This window comes from Tupaia chinensis, unplaced genomic scaffold (genome assembly GCF_000334495.1).
Source record: "Tupaia chinensis unplaced genomic scaffold, TupChi_1.0 Scaffold139935_1, whole genome shotgun sequence".
Taxonomy (NCBI): Eukaryota; Metazoa; Chordata; class Mammalia; order Scandentia; family Tupaiidae; genus Tupaia; species Tupaia belangeri.
In genome coordinates, this window is record NW_006199814.1 from 178,845 (window position 1) to 200,322 (window position 21,478).

At 38.8% G+C, this 21,478-nt stretch overlaps 1 protein-coding gene across 1 annotated transcript in view; it reads left to right on the forward strand.

Moving 5' to 3' along the window:
- The window catches only part of CTTNBP2 (cortactin binding protein 2), a gene marked incomplete at its 5' end in the record, with an annotated part of 168,062 nt that overhangs the window by 42,766 nt on the left and 103,818 nt on the right, over window positions 1-21,478 (forward strand). Inside the window, 1 exon segment of the mRNA XM_014593214.2 lies at window positions 8,010-8,234. Within this exon segment, the coding sequence (XP_014448700.1) occupies window positions 8,010-8,234 (225 nt within the window).

Below are 21,478 nucleotides of genomic sequence, written 5' to 3' on the forward strand. Positions count from 1 at the left end.
GGCCGGGGAGGTGGGGGGGTGGTTATGGGCACGGGACTCCCACATGGCCAGCCACGGTTTGAGTCTTGGACATGACGGCTTGCTTTCTCACTTTCTCTCTCTCTTGCTCTCACTCTGTCCCTCTCTGGTGAATTAAAATTAATAGGAAAACAAAGCTAAATAAAATAATTTTTTAAAAAGGTTATTTCGATTTATTTATTTTTAAAGTAGCAGTGGGGTGTCATTTTATTTTACAAATAAGGAAGGCATAGGTGAAATAATAGCTAGTTGTTTCTCTTTTTCCATTTACCAGGATTTTCCCAAGTTTCTCAGTGAACAGGTATTATTTTAAGTAGAAGCACAACATCTTTCAAATATGCCTAAGTGTGGATTTAGCTCTTTTACTAATTTGACTAATAGTGCCTCTTTCATAACATTTTTAATTATTTTGTTTTTCAGTATGAAAGGTCCGTTAATAATTTACAGTGATGGGGAATGAACAATCACAGTAATAAAAAAACACTACTTCTATCTACTGTAAATAGGTAACTGGTATATGTGGGGTGTGCTGCCACTTACTCTTCCAGTTACGGAGATGCACAACACATTGCTTTTGTTGCCCAGTAGAAGTAAAGATACAGTAAGTGATAATGGCTCAATGCCTAGGGCAGGGACGGCAGGTCGGGCATCTGTGTTCCCATTCTGAGTCATAGGTGGTGGCTGCCTGGGTTAGTTTAAAGTGCACTGATAATTTAATAATGTCTACTCTGGGGAACCAGCAGTTAGCGTAATGGCTATGTCGCTGGATTCCCACGTAGTCGACCACGGTTTGTGTCCCGGACCCGGTGGCTTAAAACTCACGCCGGGCGCGTGTGTGTGCGTGCCCAAGATCCTGAGAGGAGAATGGAGGAGAAGGGATTGCAGCATGACCATCCCCCCTGGGGGGTGATTTCTCGCTTTCTGTCTCTATGTCTCTCTCTGTCTGTCTGGTGAGCGCATGCGCCCTACAGTGAAAGTCTCTCAAAAAAAAAGAAATGTCTACTCTGGGCAAGAGAGCAGAACAGAGAGGCCCTTGTATACCATTCTGGAATTAGTTAAGGAATAAAAGTAAACTTGTTTTCTACGGCTGAACACAACTCCCATCTCTGGCTGATATGAGGGCTAATGAATGTCATGTGCAGGTGACAGGTGGCATGTAAAGTCAAAATAAAGTGCTGGGAGATTTCAGAGGAGAGAGGCTACTTCTGTGAAACCAAGCCATTTCATGGATTCTGTTAGAAAATGGTCTACATCTCCAGATAAAATGGTAGTTTATTGAAGTGTGTTGTCTTAGTCCATTATTGTGATGCTAACAGAAATACTTGAGACTGGATGACTTACAAAGAAATAGAGGTTTATTCACCTCATAGTTTGGGGGCCCAAGGTCCAGGGGCCAACTTCTATTGAGGCTACAACATGGTGGAGAGCAGGACACTGAGCAGAGCAACTGTCCATGTTTCTCCTCAGTCTGGTCTACACCCCTGCGACCTTGCCTGCCTCATTTCCCTCCTTCTGAGAACACCAGAACTCAGTTATGGGGCCCTCACCCCAATGCCTTTATCACAGCCAAAGGTCACAATTTGTGACCCTTGTGAAAGGGATTATGTTTTCATTAGATTTCTTCACAAAACAGGGGAAAAATTTTTTTGGGGGGGATTTTTGCCATAGGGTACACGGGATTACCAGAGAAGAGAGACAGAAAGCAAGAAATCTCCACCCACCCCCCAGGGAGGATGGCCACACCACAGTTCCTTCTCCTCCATTCTCCTCTGGGATTTTGGGCACAGACAAACACGTGCCTGGTATGAGTTCTAAGTTGATGGGTACAGGACTCAAACCATGGTAGACTGCATGGGAGTCCAGCGATGTAACCATTACCCCATCTGCTTGTCCCACAGTACCGAAAATCCTAACACAATTTTTAGGGGACATCAAATCACTGTCCACTGAAACCAAATTCCAAATCATGCAGCTTTGCGGGCCAAACTACTATCCAAATCATAATACATAGCTTCTAGATTTTGGCCTCAGAAACCAAATAAATCAAAGTCTTCTCTGATACACTCCAGCATTGTATGGCAGAGGGTGTGTTACCATAACACTGTTTTTCATTTCTGGGGCCCATATATGTCTTCCCAAATGTAAACAGTATTTGTAGTTTCTAAAATGACCTCTTCATATGCTTTGGCATTTAAGTTATAATTCTGGAAGTGATTTATTTTCTTTTTGGTTCCTTGCTTTCTGTGGAGGAGTGGCTGTTCTTTACCAAAAGATGGTGTAACTTCGATTTACTCTGTGCAATCTACCACGTTCTCTGTGTGTGTGTGTCTGTGTGTGTGTGTGTGTGTGTGTGTGTGTGAGAGAGAGAGAGAGAGAGAGAGAGAATGTGTAAACTCACTCATACACCATTCTATATTTTATGGAGGGTGAGTAAGTTCTGAGGAGCATAGCTTATCTCTGGCTTTTCATTCCCTTTTGTTTACAAGTAGGATTTTCCCCCTCTTCTTAGAAGAGCACTTAATTTTAATTTTATTTAGTTTTGATCTACTTGAACTTCTTATCACTAACACAGAGATTTAGGACTGGTTAGATAAACTTTCATGTTTTTATCCCTCTTGATTTTGAATTATAGTATCTCAGGATTTGAGAGAATTGTAATAGTTTAAGGCTTTAGAGACCCCCGCACACACATACCACATGGTTTTTCAGTCTGTGTTTGAAACAGCCAGAGATAGAGATTCGACTCCAATTCAAACCAGTTCACTGTATCTTTGGAACAGCTTTGACCCTTAAAAATTCTTTATTATATTGAACATAATTCCATCACTTGGGAATCATGTAAGTATATCATCATATACCTCTTTAAACATGAAACACATTCAGATATAATATGAATGTGTTTAATAATTATGTCTCTATACGTTGTCTCCTCTTTTAAGTATCCCTAGTCCCTTCTGTTCTTTCTCTCGTCTTGTCTTCAGATCATTTGCTACTGATAATTCTTAAAATACTTCAGCCATAATTGAACCCAGAAGTTTAAATACTGTTCAATTATTTATTTATTTAGAAATTTTTGCCATAGGACATAGGCACTCACTGGAGAGAAAAAAGGAACAGATGGAAAGTAAGAAATTCCCTCCCAGGAGGGATGGCAACTGCAATTCCTTCTCCTCCATTCTCCTCTTGGGATTTTAGGCACACACACACCTGGGCCTGGCGTGTTTTAAGCGTCCAGGTCTTGGACTTGTACTGCAGTCAACCACGTGAGAGTCCAGCACCTTAACCACTACACCACCTGCTGGTCCCAGTACTGTCCAGTTTTGACATCTCTTTTACTGATTATTGAAGTCTGGAGTGAGTTGCTGAGTTAGAGGGAAGGGGTAGCATCCATTTCATTGTCTACTTGTTGACTCTACTGTTATTGGAACCTCTATATGGTTTTCATTTTTCTGTGTTTATTCTCAAGAAGTGAATCATATTTATTCCTGTGAAAGCCCATTTTATTAGATCATACTCATCCTTTCAACCTCCTCTGTGGCTTTGTATCATCAGCACCCAAGATAGTGACACTGTGTTGAGTAGGCTAGGGAATTCTTCAGCAGTCTTGTATTTAGATCTGAATTGGTACTAGGTTTTTAGTTTTTCAAATTTGTGAATAATCAATACTTTAGGACAAACATACCTAGAAGCCATTTTTATTGTTCAATTACATTTTACATTTAAATGATACATTCTGTGAAAGATCTTGAAAATTGTCAAGTCTGATCTGATCATGTTAGCACCTGGATATTCATGATGGAAGTACACATGTGTAGAAGCATGTAAAAACTGACTTCTTGAGAACACTGTTATACTCTGGTCTTTATTTTAAACCTTATTTCTTTGCACTGGTTTGATGAGTGTTGTAAGGATAGCTTATTTTTAAGTCTGCCTTCATGTTCCTGTAACTGTGGTCTTAATTATCATTTGTTACTTAAAAGTATAGGATATATAGTAAGACTGTCTGGGTACCAGTTCCTAGTCAAGTGATTGTGGGCAGGTAAGTTCATCTTTCCAAGTCTCAATCTGCTTGTCTGTAAAATGAATTAAAACAATGGCTATCTCCTTTGCTGCTTTTTAGGACAAAAGGAATGTAAAGCACCCAGCACACCCCCACACACAAAAAAAAAAAAAAAGAAAAAAGAAAAAGCTCTCTCTGTAAAAGTTATCCTAGGGACCAACAGATGGCATAATGGCTTCATCGCTGGACTCCCATGTAGTCGACCAGGGGCGATGGCCATACCACAATCCCTTCTCCTCCATTCTCCTCTTGGGAATTGGGCACACATGCACACACACCCGGTGTGAGTTTAAGCCACTGGGCCCAAGACTCGAACTGCAGTTGACTATATCGGAGTCCAGCGACATAGCCATTACACCAACAATTGCTGGTACCCTTAACAAGGTTTTATAAAACTTCAGATTCTGATTAAATTAAATGTTTGTCAGTGTATATAGGTTTAGCAGTTCCTGTAAGCATCTGTTTTTATAATTGCAGTTAGTCTGTCTTCATAGTGACTCATTCCCCAGAATTGAATTTTATTCTCAAGTAGTTTTGGTGCATAAACCAAAAAGTTTTCTCTACATTTAGTTCTTCCTTTCTTAGGGAAAGGCCTCCCCAAACTCAGCATCTGCCTCCCCAACATTTCAAGTCACTTTTGTTATATAGTCTCTTTATAAACATTAAAACATGTCTATATTGTTGATTTGGCTCTATTAAAAGTAAATATAATACATAAAAATGAGTACTCTTACTTATGTAAGATGTCTGAGGAAAATAAACTGAACAAGAATGTGAAAAGGAATAAATTTCATGTATGTGGAAAAGTTGGTACAGTTAAAGGATTTCAAGTAGCCTGAACATGTATACAGTTATAGATGCTTCTCTGAGTCCGAATTAAGCTAAACTCTGAACCTTTTGAGATGGGCAAAAGAGAAGGAATAAATAGTGAAGGTTGATGGTCAGGGGGCAGTTCTTGGGACTAATGAGAATGCTGTCCCATGCAGGGAGCATAACATGGACAAAGGCCTGGAGGAGAAGCGTGCTTCTACTGGAGATGAGTGTTGAAAGGCTTTAAGCAGAGAAATGAATGAGAAAGTTTCTGTTTCAGAAAGGCTACTCTGACAACACTGTGGTATACAGGGTGGCTCTATTATGTACAAGGACAATCCTTCAAAGAGTTGTGAACCATGAAAACCAACTGCTACCCCTGTGACCCTCCTGAAACTGCTCCCACCTGGGTTTAGATTGGGGAATTAATTAAACCCTTCCTGGTAACCCCTAGTTCTGCATTGGGCAGTGGGTGAACAGGTCCTTAGCCATCTTCTTCTATAGAATTATCTCAGTGAAGAAGAGTCTGACATCGGCCTAACTTCCTCTCCAGGATCCTGGGAAGATTGTCCCCTAGCGAAGAGACTATTTTCTCCAACAGGGAAACCTGGCCTGAGCTCTTTCCTCATGTGACTCTCAGCTACATATTCTGTTTTCCTAATGATGTTAGATGCTACCCTTACTCCATCAGCAAGTGTGCATTATGCACCTGTTGTATGTCCTGCATGGGTTGGAAAGATGCCAGTTAAGTGTCCCCACTTAAAAAGATCACAAAGTATATTGCGTACATGCTTTAAAAATCCTATTGTACTGGGACCAGCAGTTAGCATAATGGCTATGTCGCTGGACTCCCATGTAGTCGACCACGGTTTGAGTCCCAGTCCCAGTGGCTTAAACTCATGCCAGGTGTGTGTGCATGCATGCCCAAGATCCTGAGAGGAGAATGGAGGAGAAGGGATTGTGATGTGGCCATGCCCCCTGGGGATAATTTCTTGCTTTCTGTCTCTCTGTCTCTATCTCCCTGGTGAACACACTCAGCCTATAGCAAAAACCTCTCAAAAAAAAAAAAAAAAAAAAGGATTGAGTAACCAGCAAATGCTGTAGCAGATACATCAACGGACTCCCAAATGGTCAACTGCAGTTTGAGTCTCAGACTCGGAGGCTAGAAACTCACACCAGGTGCATGTGCATGCATGCCCAAGATCTGAGAGGAGAATGGAGGAGAGAGGATTGAGTCATGGTTGTCCCCCCTGGAGGGTGATCCCTCACTTTCTGTCTTTTTATCTCTCTCTGTCTCTATGGGGAATGCACTTTCCCTATAGCAAAAAATCTCTCTAAAAAAAATAAAAAGAAAATGGCTTCAGTTAGAGTTACAAGTATTGAAAATTGTAAAATGTGTTGGATGGATTTGCTAGCTGAAATGGCCATACCACTAAATGAAAATGGAATTGAAATTGTTTTATGACTTAAAACTGTTTTATGCCTTAAAGTGACTATATAACTTTGGTTAAATAAAAGTAATTAGAAAAAAATATAGAGTTATCCACATTTTCATACAGGGTAAGAACTACTACATTGAATAAAATTAAGAGAAAAGTGAAGGATGAAATGAAATTGCTTTTGAAATGGCATCTCTCAAGTGATTCTTATTTGGTATATTGATTACATAATTGAATATGAAGAATGTAGAAACACCAAATGCTTTTAACTCATAAACCATGTTGCCTTTTAAGTTTAAAATGATCTTGTGAAAGCTAGCTTGAATTCAATGGCAAATCTAGACTCTTAGTACATTTTATTTCTTAATCTAATGTGGTAATAAGAATCGTTGGGTTTTTCCCATTTGTCATAGCATTTGTTTTTATCTAGTTGTTGGCTTGCTGACAGTGGTGTAAAACTGGAAACCTTTAGTTGTTCAGTGCAGTTGCCTTTAAAGTGAACAATTAATATTTCTTCAGAAAATGTTTACTATTTTGGATAACTGACCTGATGTATTATAATTTAACTTTTTCACTGGCAGTGCCATAGAATAATTTTTTTTTCTAGTGGCTATTCCAAAATGATCTGAGTTAGGAAAATGTTGCTAGTTTTCGATATATTTCTACTGCTATTTTTCATTTTATACAAAGACTGTTGTAGACTAATTATAGAAAATTGCATTTGGTGCTCGTTATATGGGTGTGAAATTAACTTCATTGCTGATGGCCTGACATTTAGAGTGAAATGAGGTTGCTTTCTTTCCTGGGACTCCGTGAACTATATTGAAATTGCATTATTTCCTAGGATTCTGTGAACCATATTTTAAATGCCCTTCAATGATAAGCAGACAGTTCTGTTTTCTTAAGTTGTCTGAAGTCTTGGTTACACTTCACAAAATATGAACATTAGGATATTTTTACATACAAATTTTATCAGATATTCTCCTTTAGAAAATATTCTTATATTGTCTTGTTATAAAAAAATTGCGTGAGATTTCCTTTTTGTGACTTTAACCTAGTAAATATTTTATTTGAAGTGTAAATTCTGTCAACATAGAGATACCTTTGTTTATCCTCAATCTTTCACTATCAGTTATTTAACTGTCAATATTTCTAACTTTATTTTATATTAGAAAAGACTGCACCTAAAATTTAGATCATGGGAAAAACTACATTTGTATCACTCATGATGTAAAAGAAAAGATCCTCACTTCTTGCTCACTCCTGACATAGGTCATTACTCATAGCAGTTACAAATATCATTGGAAAAGCTGTCACAAAACCTTCTAATGGGATCAGGAAGTGGCATGAGGTTAAGGCATCTGGATCCCACATGGCTGACTGCACTGTTTGAGTCCCTGATTGAGGCTTTACAAACACACCAGGGGTGTGTGTGAGCATGCCCAAGGTCTGGAGAGAATGAATGCAGTGTGGCCATCCCCTGTGTGTGTGGGGGGTGGTGATTTCTCACCTTGTTTGTCTCTCTGTCTGCCTGTCTCTCTCTTCTCTCTCTGGCAAGCACACTCACCCTGTAGCAAACTTAGACACACACACACACACACACACACACACAAATCCTTCTTACAAGTATCTTTCTATATATTTTCATTTCTTTTTAATGCAGTCCTCTCATTTTGTTTCAGGCTCGCAGGAAGGAGGTATTCATCCAGGAACGGTATGGGAGATTTAATCTAAATGACCCCTTCTTGGCACTCCAGAGAGACTATGAAGCAGGTGCCGGTGACAAAGAGAAGAAGCCGGTTTGTACCAACCCCCTGTCCATCCTAGAAGCCGTCATGGCCCACTGCAGAAAAATGCAAGAAAGGATGTCCACACAGCTGGCTGCTGCTGAGAGCAGACAAAAGAAGGTACTGAGGCTTCCAAGCAGTCACTTCTCCCATAACACAGTAGAGGTCGAAGAAACCCCTCTCCAATGCTGTTGTTTGTTATTAAATATATTTTCAGAAAAGGTTGGGATAAGTGCTTAGAAGTGAAAAATACTGACAGCTCTTGATGTCCTTTTAAAAACTTAAAATAACACTATTATTGTATTTTATTAAAAATACAACAGTAAAGGAAGTATGGCAAAGAAGTTATGTTTCCCATAACAGTTACTTGGAAACTTTCTTTAAAATACGAATTTTTTTTTTTTTTAATTATTTTCTGGTGGCGTAAGATGTGCTTAGCTGCTAGGTGGGTATTCCAGCAGTGCTGCCCAGACTACTCCAAACAAATAGTGACATCCCCAGCTTATGTTATCCAGATTCTGCTTAAAATATTGGTTTATAATTAGAGATTATTTTATTTTTTCATTACTTCTCTGGAAAACAAAAAGTAGCATGAAGAGAATAGGATGAAGGTGTGTATGTTATGGACAGCCTCCTGATGTGGTGTGTTAAGGTCCTGTCTAGTGTTCCGCTCGCCTCGGGGTGTGATGGCGGTGCCGGCTGCAGACCCCAGCTCCACTCACGCGTGGTTTTTTTTGGTTGTTTTTTTTTTTGGAGAGATTTTCACTGTAGGGCGCGTGCGCTCGCCAGACAGACACAGAGAGACATAGAGACAGAAAGCGAGAAATCACCCCCCAGGAGGGATGGTCACGCCGCAATCCCTTCTCCTCCATTCTCCTCTCGGGATCTTGGGCACGCACGCACACGCGCCCGGCGTGAGTTTTAAGCCACCGGGTCCGGGACACGAACTGCGGTCAACTACGTGGGAGTCCAGCGACATATCCATTACGCTAACTGCTGGTTCCCTCATGCGTGTTTCATTTAAACCAGCCTCTTTCTCTTCTCCTCCCTCTGCATGTCCCACACCACACACACACATCTATTGTACTAAGAGTACTAAGTCTGATTTAAAAAAAAAATTATGAGGAAGTAGGAGTTTACATTTTTCCTTCCAATATGCTGCTGATTTCCTTTATTTATAGGAGAGAGTGAGGAAATCAGAGAAAGTAAGGCTGTCTGATATGATTAAAATTAAAATTAACATCATTATGTTCTCACCCATTACTAAAGCATTCATTAAAAATATTTCTACTATTTATCCTCTTCATAGCTCCCATAAAACACCCAGTTGACAATTAACCTAAATGCACTATCCTATAAATATTTATGATGTTGTCATTTAATGTATGTCTTTTCCCTGTAATTATCTGTTCACATTAACGTAGGGGTGCAATGGCTGGTATAGGTGTTGAATACAGACGTTCTCCTCACTGTATTACATGCTAGAAAACTAAAGCACTAAGTGAAATAGTAAAGAGCAGAAGGCCTTCCACGGATGTGAGGTAAAAAACAAACAGTTTTACTGCGGACTTTGCAAATTTTCTACAAAGCCCTGCCGACAATATGATTTCTGGAGGTTTTCAAACCTCCCCACAAACCACATAAGCAAGAACCAGTGTGTTTCAGCTGATGTCACTGAAACCCGGTTGTAGTTCTTGGATGAGCTACATGTCAATTATGTTCTTAATGTGTCAAATGAGCTATTTCATAATGAAATATTTCTGCTGGTTTTTATGTTGCATTATCAACAATCAAGAAAATATTTTTTATTTAATATATGAAAATGTATGTGTTCCTAAGCTTTACTTTAGTTCTGCATTCTATTTATCGTTTCTCCTTGGAGAGCAAAAGAAGAAACTCATTTCTGGTTGAATCAAAGATTTCCTTATCTAGTTGATTTTTTTTTTTAATCAAGTTACATCCTGTTTGTGTCTGAATGACTGGGTCATATCCAACCTGGCTGGGAATGAAAGGAAATTGTTTCTGTCCTATGGGTCCTGAGAGGCTAATATAAACGAGCCAATGATCTGTCTCCCATGTATAACAGGGACACAGGGGTCCTTCATGGCCAGACTCATCGGCTGTGTTGTCTCAACAAAGGTTCTCTCTGACACGAAGTGCCACCTTTTGTCCTTCAAGAATTTTCTTTTCGAGCAGATTATAGCTTGTGAGAAGAGTTATAGTTTGTACTCATAAAGAGTATCTTTACCAATGAAGAAAATAAATCATATCTTTACTTATAAAGAAAATATATCCCATCAGCTGATAAAAGCAAAAACATCAAAGCCATATTTTTGATGACAGAATTACCTGTCACCTTTACCCCAACAGTAACTATTTTAGCCAAACGTCTTTAATTCCCTTACATATAGAGTAAATTGCATCTTTAGAAATCTAACAGCAGCAAGGGAAAAAAGTATCCATTATTTAAAATGAGTCTAGTCCTTTAAATCTTTGCCAGAGCAAATGTCTGGGAAAGCAAAGACTCCATTATCTGCAATTCAAGGATTTATTATCTGACACTGGGCATATCTCTTTGGTAATTCTGAGACATTTGGCCTACACACTGCTCTGGTTGGTCTCTCAAGGCAGGCGACCAGGCTCTGTGCTCGCTCATGCATCGGCTCCCGCTGAGACTACTAATAGGAGGGTTAACCGTTTCGTAATTTGTGTGCCAGAGAAATTTGGGCAGGAGTCAATTTGGCAAATGGACTGAGTCTGTAAAATCACTTTGAGTAAGCTAATGAGTAATCATCATGGGGATCTTTGCCTCCGGTAATCTGCTCCATCTTTTGAGCCAGTAACCCGTGGAATGATATTTGGGATTTTATTATTATTATTTTTTATCTCAGTGCATCATCTTTTAATAGAGTTTCTATTGTAATTTATTGAAACAGTAGGGAGGAAGACCATGTATGCATTTCAAGCATTTTAGTCATATTTAGAGAGCATACGTTCTAGCTTTGGAATAGAAAAGGCTGTTGTTTGAGCAGAGTCTTTTTTTTAAAAAAAGGCAAAATAATAATAAAAACTAGAAAACGCAGAAAGGGAGCAATTCTTCTCACCAGCAGAAAAAGCTAAAAGTAGCTCTGTGTATTGGATATAGTGTTTTTCTAGGTGGCAGCTCTGGATAAGTAGGTCAGTTGCATAGCAGTAGATGCTTCAGACAGGATTCTTAGTTTGAAGCAAGTGAAGCCATTGCTCACTGATGTAGGCAGAAAGAGCACTTACTGGTTGACTTACAGAAATATGAGTTGGCTCACATCATGGTTCAGTATGGCTGGGAAAGCAGGGAACCATCTCCTACTAGCCAGCATCCCAGACAAATGCCCTCTGTGATCTAGTCAGCAGCGGGTGATGCTTGCACTGATGAGAGCTGGATGGCGCAGCATGCCCCTCCCCTGACCCCAGACAGTCCTGCTGCCATCCCTCCTCCCTTTGCATCTCTATTTGAAGCCTAGGGTAAATGCCTGTGATTGATCTGGCCTAGGCTAGGCCACCTGCCCTCTTCTTAGATGCATGAAAGGCCAGGAAAGCAGCTAATAGACTTATCTGCTTCTATAAAGTGGAGGATCCTAAGACAGGAAGGAACTTCCAGTGATAAATGACAGAGAAATGACAAATGGATCAGAAGAGAATGAATAGCTTTGTTTATTTTATATGCCTTTTTCTTCCTCTTCCAAGTAATTGCTCTTTATTTGATCATTCGCATTGTAGTAGTCTATTTCATTAAATAATGGTTACCTTACTACACAGGGACAGATAGTAGTTTTAAATTTCTTCTTAGATTTATTTATGTATTTGCTAATATGGTAGAGGATCATCTTTAATAGTATTCTTTGTTGGTTTGTTTCTAAAGAGAGATACTTGCTATAGAGCACATATGCTCATCAGAGACACACAGAGAGACAGAGAGAAAGTGAGAAATCACCCCCCCCCCCAGGGGGATGGCCACACCACAATCCTTTCTCCTCCATTCTCTTCTTGGGATTTGGGGCATACATGCACACATGCCCAGTGCGAGTTTCAAGTCACCAGGTTTGGGACTCCAACCACGGTCAGCCATGTGGGTGTCTGGTGCTTTAACCACCATGCCACTTGCTGGCCTCTTTAATAGCATTCTTAGGAAGAGTATTTAAGACATTTTGAACATGAGTGATTATTTTAGTTCACTCCTGGATCTTTTTTGTGTAATTCATGGTTACATTTAAAAATATATTTTGGTTCCCAGGAGCATTGCAGGGCAATTATTATGGGAGAGCTGGAGGCTGAGGTCTGTGGTTCTGAGTGGAGATTTTGAGGAGAGGGCAGTTTGCCTGATGTTTGTTAATAGAAACAAGACAAACCTCTGCATCCAGGACCTCTTTCTCTTATCATTTTGAATTTGCTTATTCACTTCTTCCATGAACAAGAGAGAAAGAGATAGCACCCCCAACGCTGTCCTGATGCTAAATCCACCCCCAGCCAGCCCTGGAGCATGGACACGGTCATGTTCCTGGTGTACTCAGGGAAGTCTCCATATATGAACCTGGAACCCTCTCATGTAGGTCAGCCTCACAGAGTGGCAAATTTTACCACTGTTCAGCCTCACGTTCCTTCTCATGAAACTAGATTACGAGGAGGGGACAGATGAGAACTGCAGAGCTCAAATGCTGTGTGTGTCTGTGCGCACACACATGCATACGTGAGAGAGAAAGGAAGATAGAAAAAGATATTTTAATATATCTTATTATTACATATTTGTTTATCAGGATTGAGCGCATGGTTTGAGATGATCAGGTGGCAAAGAGGACAAGGATGCAGTGAGTGTTAAAAGATTGAGAAGAACAATAAGGAATGTAGTTAAATGTCTTTCGTGGTATGACAAACATGCACTCAGCTTTCTTCTTTTATAAATGACCATAATTGCTTTCATTTCTCATTTCCACTTAGAATTAGAACTAATTGCCTTTACATTTCTGCTGTGCTCCCACCTACATAGTTTTCTTTTTCATTCTGTAAAAGCATGTGTTTGGTGCCTCTTCATTCATGGCTCCCAGTCTGGGTGCTATTCTTGGAGCAACCACCCACTTTCTCACTAGCAGTGAAGCTGTGCGTGTTCTTCTGAGCTCTTTCACGCCATCCGCAGCTTTTTGCAGGAAGGTTGATGATGCTGCCCCATGCAAAAATGTCCCAGATTTTGCCAATGGAAGTCCATTTGGTATAAGGGGACTTTTAAAAGTTCATGGAAAATGGAATTAAAGTACACATTTCTTTCTTTCTTCCTTCCCTCCTTCCCTCCTTCCTTCCTTCCTTCCTTCCTTCCTTCCCTTCTTCCCTTCCTTCTTTTGCCAAAGGGCACATGCATTTGCCAGAGAGTGAGCGAGCAAACCACCCCCAATAGAGCGCAGTTACACTACAGTCCTCTTTCCTTCATCTCTCCGTCTTGTCAGGATTTGGGGCACGCACAGGTGCTAGCATATCTTTCAAGATGCCAGGGCCAGGATTCAAACCACTCATTTTGCCGTGGAGGATCTGGCTCCCTTAATTGCTAGGCCATGGAGCCAGCCAAAGTACATGTTTATTTGGATTTAAAAAAATGAAATTTATGCATAGTTTTTTATAATGTATGTTTTCCATAGATGTTTTGTAGCCTTTCACAAAATAGTCATTTTTATCACAGGGTGCATGTACTTGCCAGAGAGAGAAAGACAGAGATAGTGAAAAGGAAAGTAAGAAATCATCCCCCAGGGAGCATGGCCACACCACAGTCCCTTCTCCTCCATTCTTCTCTTGGGATTTTTGGGCATGCACACACTTGTGCCCAGAATGATTTTCAAGCTGCAAGGTCTGGGATTTGAACTGTGATTGACCTTGTGGAGTTCAGCATATAACCACCATGCCACCTGCTGGCTCCATGAGATAGTCTTTTACACAACTACTGTACAAGGTCTTCAAAAGTTTATGAAATATGAACGATGTTTTTCTTTCTGTTTTTTTTTTTCACTCTTGTCATTGCAGCAGGTAGAACTTTCAGCACAGTGTTGAACAGAAATAGTGAGAAAGGATTCTGTTTCCTTTTTCCTCTTTCTTAGTGAGAAAACATCCCATATTTAGCCATTAATTATGAGGATAGCTGTGTGTTTATAGAGCCTTTTATCTCATTGAGATTTCATTCTTTTCTTTGCTGAATAGTTTTTATTATAAATGTTTTGAATTTTGTAGAATGATTTATCTGCATCTATTGATATAATCATAGTTTTTCTCTTTGTTCTTCTAATGTGAAAAATTACAAAGGTTGACTTTTAAATATTAAGTCAACCTGGATTCAGAAATAAATCACACATAGTCATCACTTCTTTATTACTCATTTTATGTATTGCTGGATTTGGTTTGCCTTATTTTACTAAGGAGTTTTACATCTGTGTTCAAGAGAAAAAAATTATATATATATATAATTTTTTTTCAACATTTAACTGGTTTTAGCATGAAGGTAACTCAGGGTTCATAAATGAATTGGAAGTGTTTCCTCCACTGCTTTCCGAAAGAGTATAAGTTTGGTATTATTAATTTCTTTAATATTTGGTAGAATTCTCCAGTAGAACTCTGTAAGCTAGAAGTGTTATTTTTTTTCCTTTTTTTTCTTTTTTTTTTTTTTTTTTTTTTTTTTTGGACAGTAGCTGCTGTTATTAGACTTTGTCAAGACATTGAAAAAAATTATTAAACAATTTTTACTTGTCTACTAACTATACATTCATAAGCTGCTGATATGTACTGAAAGTTAAATTTCTGAGAGTTTAAGTATTCTGGTAAATATGTAAAGTCCTACATACAGAGTAACAACCTTAATGGCCTTTCCTGAGGTATCTAAATTTTCAGTCAATTAAAATAATGATAATATGTGTCACTGGGCTGCCATTAGTCGACTGCAGTTCGAGTCCCGGACCTGGTGGCTTAAACTCACGCTGGGCATGTGTGTCTGCCTGCCCAAGAGGAGGATGGAGGAGAAGGGATTGTGGCGTGGCCATCCCCCCGGGGGGTGATTTCTCGCTTTCTATCTCTCTGTCTCTCTCTGTGTTTATGTTGACCACACGTGCCCTATAGCAAAAACCTCTAAAAAAATAATGATAAAAATGATAATGAAAAAAAAAAGAAAAAAAAGTTAATGATAAATAGTAGCAAATAATTAATACATAATAATAATAAATCTAATTGTACTAATGTAATGTCATCAGTCACAAATTAGATAATTATCTTTAAATACTATATATAATTAAAAAAAACTAATTTTCTCTTTGTCTATATGTTTTGTTCTCACTTTGTAGTTTTGTCATTTGCAGTTTCAAGATTGCTTCCAATGGAACAGACCTTAACAAGTACCCTAAGCTTTAGTACCTGTGAAGAATACATAAAGAAGCTAATTATTATTTTCAAGAAACCTTAAATCCTGCCTATCTGCTTTATATTAAATAATTATGCCCCTAATTGTTTATTTTTTTCCTTTTGGGGGAAAAAGATATTAATCATGAATACAATTTATTTAAGGAAAACAGTTCTACCAATTTTCAATACCATTTTCTATGTTGTTTCATAACAGTACTAAAAGTTGTATTTTAGAGAAATTTAATTCTTTAAATTTATTAAATTTATTGGGACAAAGTTATTTACTGTGATCTTTTTGGTATTTGTTTATTCTGTAGTGCTATCCCACTTTCATTCTTGTATTTTTCTATTTCTCAATGTTTTTCTAGATGTTCAATAATTTTTTTGATGGAAATCAACTTTTCATTTGTTAGCCTATTTATCTCTTCTGTTTTAAACGTTTGTTTCCTCTCCTTTGTTATTCTGTTTAGTTTGGATTTAATTTGCTAATTTTTCATAGCTTCCTTTTTTTTTTTTAAGAGGTGTTTGCTATAGGGCACATGCACTCGCCAGACTGAGAGACCGAAAGCGAGAAATCACCCCCCAGGGGGATGGCCACACCGCAATCCCTTCTCCTCCATTCTCCTCTCAGGATCTTGGGCATGCACGCACATGCACCTGGCGTGAGTTTTAAGCCACCGGGTCCTGGAGGCGAACCACAGTCGACTACATGGGAGTCCAGCAACATAGCCATTATGCTAACTGCTGGTCCTGTAGCTTCTTAAGGTGCAACTTAGATGATTGATTTGAGGCAAGTTTTAAGTATTTAAGGTATTAATTTCTCTGTCCTCTGCTTTTGCTGCCTTTCAATAGTCTTCTTTCACAGCACCAGCGAAGTTTCATATGTTGTGTTTTATTTTCATTCAGCTCCTAATATATTTTAACTTACTTTATGATAACTTCTTAAACTTTTGTACTATTTAGAAGTATGTTTTATTTTTTAATTTTGGAATGTCTTAAGTACCTTATTTATTTTCAGTTTAATTCTGCTGTGGTCAGAGGTTAGAGTCTGTAAGAGTTCTGTCTTTTGAAATCTGTAAGTAGTTTTCGTTTGTTTAGGTTTTTGCCATAGAGCATATATGTTTCTGGAAAGAGAGAAAGAGAAAGTGAGACATCAACACCCTCCTCTGCAGGGGGAATATCTGCACTGCAGCTCCTCCTTCTCCGTTCTTGCCTTGGGATTTGGGCATGCACACGTGGACTCGGCATGATTTTCAAGCCACCAGATCTGGGACTGTAACCGTGGTCAGCCATGTGGGAGTCCAACACTTTAACCACCACACCACCTGCTGGCTCCACTGTTGGTAGTTTTGAATAGCTCAGTAAGCCCATATGAAAAGACTGAGTTTTGCAGTATTCTATTTTGTAAATATTAGGCCAGGTGATTTTTTTTTTTTTCTTTTTTCTTTCTTTTTTTTGGAGAGATTTTCACTGTAGGGCACGTGCGCTCACCAGACAGACAGAGAGAGACATAGAGACAGAAAGTGAGAAATCACGCCCCAGGGGGGACGGTCACGCAGCAATCCCTTCTCCTCCATTCTCCTCTCCGGATCTTGGGCACGCATGCACACGCGCCCGGCGTGAGTTTTAAGCCACCGGGTCCGGGACAAGAACCGCGGTCGACTACGTGGGAGTCCAGCGACATAGCCATTACACTAACTGCTGGTTCCCTCTTGTTGATTTTTTGAAGCCAGATATTTTTTGTAAAAAAACATGGTTGCTCTTCTGGATCTATCTGTTGCTCTCTTTATTTCTGTCAGTTTTTGCTTCATGGATTTTAGAATTCAGTCATTTATCTTATAAATTGTGTCTTTATTTTTCTGGCTACTTTCAAGATTATTTCCTATCTTTGTTTTAAGTTTTACTATAGTGCAAGTGAGTATAATTTATTTTGTCTTGTTCAGGAATTGATACATTTCTTGGATTTGTAAGTTTGTTTTTAATGCCAAATTTATGATTTTTATCACTTTCTCAAATATTCTTTTTTAAAGAATTATTTTATTATTTTTTAATTTGCTATAGGGCAAATGCATGCACCAGATAGAGACATAGAAAGAGTGGGAACATGAGAAAGCAAGCCACCAGCTCTGGGACTTGAACCGTGGTTGGCCATGTGAAGAATCCAGCTCCCCAACTAACACATTACCTGCTGGCCCCTTTTCAAATATATTTTTCTTTACTAGTCTCTCTTTCTTCTCTTTTTTGGAACTCTAGTTACATGGAATTTAGATCTCTTTTTATTGTCCTAGAGATCACTACGATGTTGCTAATTTTTTAAATAGATTTTTTTCTATGTTCTTCAAAATTAGGTACTTTCTTTTGCTCTATTTTAAAATTTGATGTCCTTTTTATTTCCTCTCTCAAATCTGCTGCTAAGCCCATTCAGTGGACTTGTTTTTCATTTTAAATATTATACTTTTCGATTCTAGATGTTTTTACTTGGTTCTTTTTGTTTCAATTTCTGTGCCAAGGTTCCTCTTCATTTCATGTATTGTACCACACTTTCTTCGAAAAATGGCTGCTTTAAAGTCTTTGTTTCCTAATTCCACTATAGATCATCTTGAGCCCAGTTTCTGTTGACAATGGATAGTTTTTTTAAATACTTCTTTCCATGCCTAATATTTTTTATTGTATAGTGGACATTAACAATCATATGGACATACTCTGGATTTTATTTTGTGGAGAGTGGTATTTGGTTCTAGTAAGTAGTTAATCTGATTAGATTTATCCTCTAAACTCTGTTTCCTTGCAGTTGGCAATAGTTGAAATCTTGGCTCGGTTCTCCCAGCTATTCTGCAGCCACCTTCTGTCATTCTGTATGGTGTCTGCACTATCAACCAACATGTACCTCAAGGGAACTAAGTAGAACCAGTCATTAGATAACTTACCAAGGTCACACAGCTATTAAGTTTGGGATCAGAACATAGTGCTGCTACATCTCTTCATCTCTTTAGCACAAAACATGTTATTTCTAAGCTGAAATGTTCAAGGATTTTTTTAACATAAAATGATTATTTTCAATATATGGGAATACGTTCCTATACTGCTTAGAAGGAGCTTATAGAGGCAGAAATTTAATGTTCATAAAGAGGAGTGTGAAGACAAGAGGAGATAAGAGGAGATAGGAAAAAGTGATATGAATTAAAGGAGTGCTGATGTTGAACAGTTAGAAAACTCTCAAATAGAAGGGAAGAACCCATTGCTTTGTACAGCCATAAGCTTAAAGGAAGCGACGGGATGTAGAGGGAGGGAGTGAGTTTGAATTTTCTTGATAAAGGAGTCTGTAAGGCTAGACAGAGTCAGCTGAGAGTGGTCATCGGGTGAAGTTTAGGGGAGAATAACAGAGATTTGAAATACTCTCTGTAGTAATTGGTAGAGGCAGCTAAAGAAATTCAGGAAGAGTGATTGATGGCTGAGGCTCAGAACTCAGATGAGTTTGGAGCCACGCATTTGCAGGTCCATCCATTACGAGGTTTTCTCTGAGCTCTGTTATCTGTGATAGGATTAAAAGAGACATATATTAGTCTGAGATAGGATTTATAAGGCACAAAGGATGAAAGAACAAAGATACAAGAAAAATACGAATGCTTTTTTAGCAGTAAAGTTTTGTCTACATATGTGAGATTAGTGGAGTTGCTCTCATGTTGGAACTTCTGAAGTCTTAAATGAAAAATTTCTTCAAAAAATGAAGTATAAGGATCCATGGTGAAGAAATACCATGGACAAGATGTGAGATACTGTGAGAAAAATTTGAGAAGCGTTAAAATCCTGAGTGATCCTGACGCTGATTAGCCAGATAACATCAGACAAATCATTAACTTGACCTCTAGTTAGTTGTTTTGAAAAATGAACTTAGCTTTTAAAATTCTATAACACATCTTTTTTTCTACTTTCAGAGATAAATTATGAAGCTTATTTCAAAAAAAATGCATAAAATTTACCTAGTTTGTGCTTCTTCTTAAGAATTTTCTTTTTGTCCAAAGAATTTTGGAGGAAGGACTAATATAAATTATTTAAAATTTTTTCTTACTAGATCTAACAGCAGTCTATTATTTGGTGCATTTTAAGGGGTGACTATGTTTTAGTCAATAATAAGTCATAATTCGGGACCAGCAGTTGGCATAATGGCTGTATCACTGGACTCCCACGTAGTTGACCATGTCTCGGACCCAGTGGCTTAAACTCACGCCAGGCATGTGTGCATCCATGCCCAAGATCCTGAGAAGAGAATGGAGGAGAAAGGGATAGTGGCGTGGCCATCTCCCCGGGGCATGATTTCTCACTTTCTGTCTCTCTTTCTGGCGAGTGCACGTGCCCTATAGCAAAAACCTGTCTACAAAAATAAATAAATAAAAAGTCAAAATTTCTATGAGGCACCCATGGGAATCAAATATACATATAAATGTAGTATATAACAGCACTGTTGTCACCCTCAAAATTTTATACAGTGGACTAGAGTGTATGTGTAATTATTGTTAATAAATTATTTATACTTCTTATCACCTATTACTTTTTATTCAATAACAAGTTTAATTTGGTTGCAAAAAGTTTGGAGTCCATGTATTTTTCAATTTTGAATAATGTGTGTTTTCTATGAACTTTCTGAGACCTCTTGAGACAAAAAGGAAAGTTTAATTGAAGAGGATATCATCCAGAGACAGCATGCACCTGGTGCTAGCTGGTTATGTGCTTAAACTTCAATTCAAAAAAATATATATATATATAAATAAAATAATTTTTCTTTTAACCTTCCTACGTCTGTGTGCTGATCAACTATTTTGTGGACCCATCTCAGTGCAATTCAGTAACTCTTCTTCAAAGCAGGAAACATCCAAAAGTAAATAAATCAAATCTCTTACCTCTTGGTAGACATCAAACCATGTTTTCCTTTTGGTCCCATAACTGTTTGATTGGAAGGGAAATAGAATGGTGGATTTTCAGAGCAAGGTGAGGAACCGTGGCATATCTTCACAATCAATGACTACCAAGACTCTCTTCTTGTTGGTGACTAAAATCTGCCTTGAATAAGAACTGACTCTCTTGGGAGTCTGATTGTGTTTAACATCTAGGAGGGAGAGAAGTCCTTCTCATGTCTTTAATAGGGAGATCTGCTTTAGCCTTTATAAACCATAAAGCCCTTTCAGATCACCAGAAGAGCATTTCTCTGGTCAAAATACTGAGGCACGTGGGCCCACTTGACTGTATCCCACCTCAGAGTGTGTCCTCTGTCTTTCACGAGCCCCTCATGCAGACATTTCCTGGAGAGAAGTGAGAAACCTGGAGGAACATGTGAGAACAGTATGGCAAGAAGACTGCCTGTTTACCCAGGAAGTCCGTCAGCGGTTGGAAGCTTGTTTCACTGGAACCATATTAATTTCACTCATTTATTCAGTCAATAACTTATTAAGCACCATCATGTGCCAGGTCTTGAAGACACATCTGTACCTAAGACACAGTCTTTGCCCTCATGACGTCACATTCTAGTGGTGCAGGGAGGTTCTACACAAAGGGCAGTATGTACAGGGTGGAGGGGACTGTTCAAGAGTGGTAAGGAAAGGCCTCCCTGTAGAGGTGATAGTTGAGCAAAGGCCTGAAGAGAATGAAGAGCCTCTAGGTTCTTTAGTGCATATCAGAAAACACCTTCTAGAGAGAAAGTTGATAAAAACTCCCTATCGAGACTGATTAGAAAAATGTTTCTTTTCCAGAAAGTGCCAATCCTGAAACCCATTACTTGGTCAGCTGGCAGTGCTGTTTAGTGAAAGAAATGGCATACCTCTCTAGACAGAAGCAGCTCATGCTGGACAGAGGGCTTCGTGAATAGCCCAGGGGTGTGGTGGAATTCTAGACAGAATAGCAAGATCAGAGACTCTGAGGCAGGACATGTTCATGGAAACCACCCCCCCCCCCTTTTTAACCTAAAGGCC